Source organism: Martes martes (genome assembly GCF_963455335.1).
Source record: "Martes martes genome assembly, chromosome: 9".
Taxonomy (NCBI): Eukaryota; Metazoa; Chordata; class Mammalia; order Carnivora; family Mustelidae; genus Martes; species Martes martes.
In genome coordinates, this window is record NC_137896.1 from 47,077,633 (window position 1) to 47,087,210 (window position 9,578).

The 9,578-nt window shown below is 51.5% G+C and overlaps 1 protein-coding gene across 1 annotated transcript; it reads right to left on the reverse strand.

Moving 5' to 3' along the window:
- Positions 1-4,487: 4,487 nt before the first annotated feature.
- LOC308348818 (cystatin-C-like) lies at positions 4,488-8,698 on the reverse strand. The gene is made up of 3 exons (XM_080813187.1): positions 8,345-8,698; positions 5,595-5,708; positions 4,488-4,824 (listed from the first exon to the last, which is right to left on the reverse strand). The coding sequence occupies exons 1-3, from the start codon at positions 8,588-8,590 to the stop codon at positions 4,741-4,743; spliced, it is 444 nt and encodes a 147-aa protein (XP_080669313.1). The 5' UTR covers positions 8,591-8,698; the 3' UTR covers positions 4,488-4,740.
- Positions 8,699-9,578: the final 880 nt, after the last annotated feature.

The following is a 9,578-nucleotide window of genomic DNA, read 5'->3' on the forward strand; positions in this document are numbered from 1 at the left end:
GCACCCACTGACTGCATCTTCTAAAGGATCTTGTCACCTTGTCCAATTTCACTCCAGTCCTTCCACATCTGGTAGTAATGATGCTGCATAAAAACCCAGACTCTAAGGGTCTATAAATTATGAGCCACCAAAATACAAGGAAAACAGGTAAGAGCAATAATTTTCTTCTATATCAGTAGTGACCGGTGAGAGATACAATGGCAAAATAGTTCTGGCAAAAATGTAAAATATCCAGGCATAGATTTCACAGGAAATATGAAAGATGCATAAAAACTTTATACTACTGGAGAACATAATATAAGCATAAATACATTGCAAAATATATGACATTCTAAAATGAAAAGCTCAAATATTAAATGTTGTCTTTTTTCCTCCCTAATCAGAATATTCCTTTCAATATAGTCCTAGTTCAAAACACAGTAATTCTACTTTTTGAGCTGGAAAAAAAAATAATTTCATCAAGGAGAATAAATACAGCATATTCAGGAACAAAATTTAGAAAAGAATAAAGAGAATGGTCCTTACCTAGGAGATATTATTATATTTTAAATGGAGTAGTTAACACAGCAAAATAAACTCAGCTAGATTTAAGACAGAAATATAGACACTGACAGAATGTTATAGGAATTCAGTATACAAAAGATGGCCTTTTGAAGCAGTTCTTGGAAACCTTACAAAAAAAAACAAAGCTAATAATGTCATTTGAAAAATGAAGTTAAAACTCTTATACCAAACAAAATTAGAGGCTATTAATATTCTGACTGGTATAAAAATATGTATTTATGTGACAAACCGACTGTTCAAAGTGCTTTACAGATAAGGATACATTAATTTCCATAACCCCATAAGGAGGTGATCCTGCTGTCACTGTCCCTTTGCTGGTAACAAGTGAGGCTCAGAGAGAGTAAGGAGCTCGTGCAGGTCATACAGCCTGTGGCATTCTTCTCACCCAGGGCATCTGGCTCTAGGTGCCTGGGCTTCACCCCATTCAACAAATGTGTGTACACACACACCCATGCATGCACATGCACATACACACATACGCACTGGTGTTTCCCAGACACTACTGCTGTGTGACACTGGGAGGTGTGGTAAAACAACCATTTTCTCTTGCTCAAGGCTTTGTGGACCTTTTGGGAAGGAAACAGGTGAGCAGTTCTTGCTTGAGGGGCTCTCCTGTGACTGCAGTTAGATGACAGGCAGGGTTGCAGTCATTGAGAGTTCAGTTGGGCTGGATGTCCATGGTGACCCATTCACTTGGCCAGCAGCTCAGCTGGGGCGTGCAAGCAGGTACCCGCGGGGGGTGGGGTCATCTCCAACACAAAGATATTGGGGAGTCAGGCTTCTTAAAGGGATGCCCGTGTCCCGTAAGGCAAGTGTCCAGGAATGCTGGAAGAAGCTGGGATTGTCTCTGGCCCTGCCTTGGAGGTCACAAGGTCACTTCCTCTGCCCTCTTCTCTTGAAGCCTGCACAAACTCACCTAGAGTGGTGGTTCACAGCCCTCTTGGGAGCTTGCTTGGTATAATCTGAGACTGTCCCTCTACTCAGAGGGCAGGGAGAGGGTGAGAAGCAGCAGGTCCCTCCAGGCTGATAAAGGGTAGTTTTCATAAGCAAAGGGAAGGCTCATGGCTTCTTTTAAGTGGCAGCAAGTTGTATGGACCCCTCACTCATCTGCTAAATTTTTGAAGTTTATAAAAGAGGCTGTAACTGGGGTCAGTCACATACACCATTCAGATGGTCTCAGCATCATATCACTATTTCCTTGGATACCACTGTGTCCTTAGAGCAGTCTCCGGGAGCAGAAAAAGTCAGTGGAACCCAAATTCCCATGGCAGGGGAGGGGGATGAGGAGCCTCCAAGTGCCCAGATCCAGCTCACAGGTTAATCCTGGCACACCTTTTCGATGACGTTCCCCAACCCGGAGTCAAGATGCAGCTCACAGACCCCACCTCTCAGTGCAAGGAGTGTCAAAGATTATGGGGGCCAGGTTTAAAGCACCACAATATGTAATCAGATCAATGAAAAAAATACCAAAAACCTATTGTTTATTCAGAGCCCAGCACTATGCTAAAGCTATTTATGTAATTTTCATAAATGATATATTTAAATAAACAAACAAACAAAAAACCATGGAGGTAAAAGTTACTGGGGCTCTGATTCCACCTGTAGACACACTGGTCTACGCTCCATCAGGTCACAGGGCCATCTTAGTCACACCACTTCACCCAGAGCCCCAGGGTTATGGCATCTGTAGGCCCACCATTACCTTGGGGTACCCAGTGGCACCAACCTGAACCCCTGAAGTATGAGCTGTGGGACACAAAGCCTAGTGGTGAGAGGTGTGGAGAGCCTCAGATGAGCCAAGCTCCACTCCCCACCGCCCACTTCCACAAGCAAAAGAGAATTGGAAATGTGCCCACAAAAGGATAGCTTTGCAGGAAATCAGCATTTCAGTGTGGTGCCTGCATGCTGGTTGTTTGTATAAACCCAAGATTTTTCACCAAGGTGGAAAAGACTGTGCAGGGAGGCCTTAGCCTCAGGATACCACTTCTGTGTACTGTCTGCTCTGCCAGGGTTTCCCCAACCCCCACCAACACATCCCCAGTCCATGCACCCTTGCAGGGATGAGGTCCAGGCTCATACTCCACCTTGAAAGGCCTGGGGGGCAGTGCTTTGTCTCTCTGACCCTGACCCCTTCCACTAAGTATGGTGTCCATCAGGAAGAGACTGTCAGGCAACCAGAGTTTTTATTTGGGGTCTTAAAGATTCTGATTGAGGAGACACAGAGGCCACTGAAATCCAAAGTGTGCCCCCAACTTGGAGCTGCAAGTTAAGGTTTATGGAGGCAAACCCTACAAGGTTTCGTGACTTGTTTTCAAAGAATGTTTGGTGCTGGGGCACCTGGGTGGCTCCGTGGGTTAAAGCCTCTGCCTTCGGCTCAGGTCATGATCCCAGGGTCCTGGGATCAAGCCCCGAGTCAGGCTCTCTGCTCGGCGGGGAGCCTGCTTCCTCCTCTCTCTGCCTGCCTCTGCCTGCTTGTGATTTCTGTCAAATAAATAAATAAAATCTTTACAATCTTTAAAATCTCATACATGATTGGCTATTTGGCAAACAGGCATTACAGTATCTCTATTTAGGTCCAAAGTGGAAGGCTGTATTCCGGGTGGTCCAGTTCCAACTGATCAATACTCAGGGAACTGAAACCAAAGACAAAAACCCTACTTCCTCCATGTCCTGTGGACCCTACTTTGAAGGACTCTCTTAGCAATTGTGCCTCTTCTTCCGTAATGGTGAACATGAGATGAGACAAGGCACACAATCCTGCTGGGGCCCAGCTAGTCACCTGGAGGGTGGGTCCCCATCCCACCCCTTCCCAGCATTGTGCTGGGTTCACCTTTGCCTAGCACAGTAGCTGTTCCTGGAGCGCCGGGACTTGGGGCCATCTTGCGGGGGTGGGGGGTTCTCTGTCATTTCACATTCTGTGTTCAGAACAGCAGGTCACAAGACTTCATCCATGGGGCAGGAGGGGCACATGGCCCCAGCACTACCAGTGCTATAAGATGGCTTCATCCCTCTGCAGTGAATGGCTATTACGAGGGCAGCACAGGGAGCTGGGTGTGTGTTTAGCTCTCTTTTGTTTAGGACTGGACCTTTCCTACTGGAGTTCTGAGGTATCTACTCATCTCCAGAATGATGGTATTAATTCTAAGACTTCAGAATAAGCAGCAAGCCCACTCTATGTCAATCCCGTTTATAGTTTCAATTCTACATCCCTTACATGAAGCTATACACAAGGACTGATTTTAAATGGGGCCCCAGAAACAGGCAGGGCTCAAATCCGTAAAACACTTTAGAAACCACTTCTTGGAAACCAATCTGAAGGTGTTGTTTTCAGTCTATTTCATTTCTGGTTCTGATTGGCTTGACCTTGATTCTGATGGGTATTTCTCTAATAGTTAAATATATTTCTCTAATAGTTAAATATATACTTTGTCTTTGTCACCTGCAGGTGCCTGCAAGCTTTTGAAGTAGACATAAAACATTATTTATTTAGTCTCTAAAGAACTTGACCAGTGAAAATCAGCCCAGGAGTGTGATCTCAGCACATATGGCTGAAATGACTTGGTAGAGCCCTGCTTAGGGTGGCCCTGGGCTATGGGTTCCGTCTGACCCCTCCCCCTCCTGTCCAGGCCACTCACCATCTGACTTCTTTTCAAACATGGCAGCCACGTCTTTAGGATCAGCAGCTTGGGTCCCTTCCTCTCCCCTGCATGACTACCAGGAGCCACCACAGCAGGAGGCCTGGGTTCCCAGCCTGCTCCTTTCTCAGTCATCCCCAAAGTGGCAGCATGCACCCCCGACTTCCCCTCCAGGAACCTGTCAGCTCTCTGCTCCTTGTCTGCCCTCTATAGTCAGTGGGAGAGCTCTTAAAGGCATGGCCCAAACCCTTCTGTATATATTCCCAAGACAATAAATAACTCATGAAGTAGCTGATGTTACTTTTTATTGACATAGGGCAGAATACATGTACTACATACTGGAGCATTTGGAAAGGAATTTAAAAAGTTACAGTTGCTTAGCTGTTCAAAAAATGCCCTATTTTTCTCTATTTGCCTCTTGGGACTAGCACACTGAGGGGGTGTCACTTGGGCAAAGCCAACCTTCTAAAGGTTAGGAGCTCTACAAGGGGGTGGGGGTGGGAGAAAGGGGGTAGAGTGGCCCAGTCTGTCACAGGGTCCTCTATGCATCCTGGCAGCTGGACTTCACCAAGGAGGTCTTGCCCATCCAGGGGACAGTGTATACCTGGAAAGAGCAGAGCGTTTTCTGCGAAAGGGAAGAGAGAAGGATAGTTAGGGTTACAATGGAAAAGGAACATGCCCAGCCTCAAGGTGTCAGAAGTGGGGGTGAGGTGAGGAAGGGTGGTGGTGGGATTCTCAGTCCCCACCCTGCTGAAGCCCAGAACAACAAACAGGGGTTGGCAGTGACTTCTCATTCGCCCTACCCACCCCGTAAGTCCAAGACGTAAGATCCTGCCCCCTGACTCCAACCAGCAGTATCCCACAAACTCATCCCCCTGCACATCCCTTTAAGGAGCAGCCTGTGCAAGATGAGAGCTCCTGAGGGAAGGGTGCTGCCCCCAGGTCCCCTGCACCTCCAGTGGACCAGCACTAAGACAGGTGCAGCAGGAAGGATCGAGGGGCTAGGACATAAAGACACAGAATGGGGTAGCTATGGGGAGAGTGTGCCCTCCCCTACCCCAAGGCCTTCCCTATGAGAGAGACTAGTATTTGGTGAGCAGGGCAAGACCAGAGGATTTGGGCTGCTTACAGACCTCTAATTCCCTCTAATCTGTTCAGGTGGCTGAGGCTGGGATTAAGGGTTCATCTCTTTCCCCAGCAAACACCTCACAGCTGCTCCTTATCCCACAGGCCACAACCCACACAGCACATGGTGCCCCAATTCACCAGCTAAAACCCAGTCAGAAACTCAAACTGGTCATGTGCACACACATACGCCCTTCCCCCACGTGCACCCTGACACATGCACACCCACACCCCCAGCACTCACACACCATGCGCCCCACAGGCACATACCTTCATCAGGTGTGGCTGGTCATGAAAGGGACAGCTGTCCAAGTTGGGCTGAGACTTGGTACATCTGGTTCGTCCAATCTCCACCTCCAAGAAGTAGTTCATCCCAGCCACAACCTGCACATATCAAGAACATAACCTGTTTACAATACTGGCCAATTTCGTGCACACGGGTACCTTCTGCTACTGAGCCCTTATACCAGAATTCACTGCTGTCAAAGCAGGTTTCCCAGAAAATCAAAGGTACCTTCTGAGGGCTGGTCCAGCAGGTGGGCTGTCCAGTCCACTCACCATCTGACTTTTCAAACACGGCAGCCAAGTCTTTAGGATCAGCAGCTTAGGTCCCCCCCTCTCCCCTGCATGAGTACCAGGAGCCACCACAGCGGGAGGCCTGGGTTACCTTTCAGGTATCCCAGAAAACCAAAGCCACCTTCTGAGGGCCGGTCCAGCAACTGGGCCCAGACCCTCCTTGTAACTTGTTCACAGAAGGGCTCCAGAAGGTCTCAGGCACCCTGCCAGGAGGAGAAGCAGGAGACGGAAAGTGGAAGCCAGGGACCAGCATGAGTGTTGAGTAATAAACTCTCCAGTGCCAGGAGCCAGGCCTGGGTCTGAGCACACAGCAAGGGCTCTGTGCTGGAGCAGAGTGGATCTGGCTCAGGAAGACAGTTGTGTTATACACTTAAGCTAAATCCAATTAATAGGGTCAAACCTATAGATCTTCACATTTCTGCAGCGTAACAAAGGTTTATTTATACCCTCATTTCACAATAGGAAATGAAAGCCTTTCTCTCATGCATCCGTGTGCTCACACACACACACATGCACACATGTTTTAGGCTAATTAAGACACTGCCCCTGGAATGCCTACCTTTTTAGTATGATTTTTTTTTTTAAAGAATTTTAAATTTATTTATTTGACAGAGAGGGTGCACAAGCAGGGGGAGCTGCAGGCAGAAGTTGAGGGAGAAGCAGGCTTCAGGCCAAGCAGGTAGCTCGATGTGGGGCTCAAGCCCAGGACCCTGGGATCATGACCTGAGCCAAAGGCAGATGCTTAACTGAGCCACCCAAACGTCCTTAAGTGTGTGTGTGTGTGTGTGTTTTTAAGATTGCATTTATTTATTTGACAGAGACAGACACAGCTAGAGAGGGAACACGAGCAGTGGGGAGTAGGAGAGGGAGAAGCAGACTCCCCACTGAGCAAGAAGCCCAATGGGGGGCTTGATCTCAGGACTCCAGGATCGTGACGTGAGCTGAAGGCGGATGCTTAACGACTGAGACACCCAGGCGCCCCTTTAACTGTGATTTTTTATGGGAGTATTTCTGAAGTGTATCACATACCTGTCTTTTACACCTGAAAATATAGGATAGAAGCATACTAGAATTCCAGGACAGCCTGGCAGAAGCAGGGGTCAGGAGCAGTTCACCCACCTTAGCCTCTGGGTGTTGGTGATGGTGGGGCCATACTGGGGTAGGGAGTATGATGGCCTACATGAGAGGCTGCTCCATGGACGTGCCCTGTGGAGGGAAGTAACACTCCAGGGGCCTTTCCACCAGCATGTCTGGGCCAGTTTGAATTCATACGCCTGACCCTCTGTTCAGAGATGCATGGAGTATCACAGGCCAGCTCATCGACCCGTCTGTGTTTACCAATAGCCTCTGGGTGCTCAGGGGGATGTCTGGTGTGGGCCCCAAACTCTTGCAGATTGATGATATGGAGGTTAGGTTAGTTTAGTGGCACCTGTTGAGAGGAGGCTTGGAGGAGAATGGGCCTCTTCTGAATGACCCCAATCACCGTCAAGAAACATGGGGAAACCCAAACTGAAACCCATTGTGCACCAGGACTGGCTGGATCCTCCAGCAATGTCAAGTTCATAGATGGAGGGGCTGCTCCAGAGTAAAGAAAGTTGCCGGACAGTGGCTGCAGCACACAGCCTGGCAGTCTTGGGCTATAAAGGACATCAGTGGGACAATGAGTGACACCTGAGTAAGGGCTATGCATCTGGTAACTGTGCCAGGGTTGGTTCTGATTTCCAAAGTGTTATTGTGGGTATGTCGGGAAACACCCTTGTTTCTACGAAATACACACTGAGGTGTTAACTCTCCAAAGACTCAGGAACAAGTACATATATCCCCGTACACACACATGCGCCCCGTGTGAAGCAAAATGGCAAAATCTTTAACATATAAGGAAAGTAGGTGCATAATCTACAAGGCTTTTACGCACTATTTTTGCTACTGCTTTGTAAGTTTGAAATTAAAAGTTACAAAAGTGCTTAAAAAATCATTTAGTGGCAGGGCCGGGAGGGCAGTCAGGGGTGGGGTCCGTTCTCCCCTCGCCCGCGGTCATGTATTTGACGGCTCGCAGAGCCTCAGGATCCCCAGACGCTGGGCGCGAAAGTGGGGGCACTGGGTGGTGCCCTGACCTCCACGCCGCTGCCTCTGGCCCGGACGGAGTTTGAAAACACAAACGAAGGCCATGGGGGGGATCCAACGCGCCGGCTGGGACCCAGGCACTCCCGGCGACAGGCATGCGTGGGGCGGGCTGCGGGCGACCAGAAAGACCAGGGACTCCGCCCGCTGAGGAGCAGGGAGCGTCCGCGGTCCCCACCCAACCTCCAGGGGCTCTGAGACGGATCCGTCCGAGACGCCGGGCTGACCCGCAGGGCTCGGGCTGGCGACGCCGGACTGCTGCGCCCCGAGCCCCGGGCCGCGCCGCCCCCACAGCCCGGCCCGCCGCACCCGGGGGTACGCACCTGCTTGCGGGCGCGCACCACGCGCATGGCGCGGCTGTGGTACGCGTCGTTGCTCGCCTTGTTGTACTCGCTGAGGGCGAAGTTCAGCGCCTGCTGCACGCCCTCCTCGCTGGCGTCGGCGTCCGACAGGCCGCCCACCAACGGAGACTTGCCAGTTTTCCTGCTTGCGCCGGGACCCGCGGCCACGGCCAGGGTCAGGGCCAGGGCGGCCAGCAGGAGCAGCGGGGTGCGGAGGTGCCCGGCCATGGCGTGCTCCGAGGCGGGTGAAGCTCAGCGGGCAGCGACCCAGCAGCTGCGCGCCACACCCCGCTGCGCCGCTGCCGATTTATTCCCCGAGCCCCGCCCCCGGGCCTCCGGGCCCACCCCGGCCCCGCCTCTTCCGTCCCCGCCCGCCCCTGCCCGGGACAGTGTCCGCCCCTGCCCGGGACAGTGTCCGCCCCTGCCCGGGACAGTGTCCGCCCCTGCCCGGGACAGTGTCCGCCCCTGCCCGGGACAGTGTCCGCCCCTGCCCGGGACAGTGTCCGCCGCCGCGGAAGTCCTGCCCTTCCCCCGAGGTCCTACCTCCGCTCCTTGTACTCCCCTAGCCCAGCTCCTCCCTCCCAGTCCCAGCCCTCTGTCCTGAGTCGGGGCCCACTCGCCCTTCTCTGGGCCTTATTTCCGCAGATCAGGCTCTTCGTCCCCTCCTCCAAGCCCCGCCCCCTTCTCGGCGTCTTCCATCTAAGTCCCGCCCCTCTACTGTGCGCCGTCCTTGCCCCCCAAGCCACGCCCCCAGGCTTCCCCGCCCCACAGAAGCGCGTCTTCCCCATCTCCCCGGGCGGTGCCCTGACTCCCGCGCCTGCTCGCCAGTCCTAATCAGGCGCTGGTGGTGAGTTCCCGAGTCCAGCTCGCTGTGGGCTTGTAGAGGGTGTCACTCCTCCCGGGGCCTGCAGTGCTCGTAGGAGAAAGGAGAAGTAGCGCTCAGGGCTTCCTGGGGGTTGAGCCTTGGGTCTAAGTGTAGGAATCCCCAGGGTAGGAGGTCGGTTTCAGAAGCCAAGGAAGACTCTGCGCTCTGTTCTGGGGAGTTCTTTTGCAAAACATAGATGAGTTAGCCTTTATTTGGGAAAAGATCTTCGGGTTCTCTTTTTCACAACTCATTTATTTATTCAACCAACAAGCCTTTCTGGAACTTCTGCCTAGCCACGAGGTCTCCAGCCTGTACATGAACAATGGGCTAGTGAGCCTTGGACTTGTCACA

Excerpts from the sequence above, each read along its gene's own strand:
- LOC308348818 (XM_080813187.1), bottom strand. The coding sequence starts at position 8,590 with ATGGCCGGGCACCTCCGCACCCCGCTGCTCCTGCTGGCCGCCCTGGCC. Across the intron at positions 5,709-8,344 it reads TGGTGCGCGCCCGCAAGCAG|GTTGTGGCTGGGATGAACTA; the intron begins GTGCGTACCCCC and ends TGATATGTGCAG. Across the intron at positions 4,825-5,594 it reads ACCAGCCACACCTGATGAAG|AAAACGCTCTGCTCTTTCCA; the intron begins GTATGTGCCTGT and ends TCCCTTTCGCAG.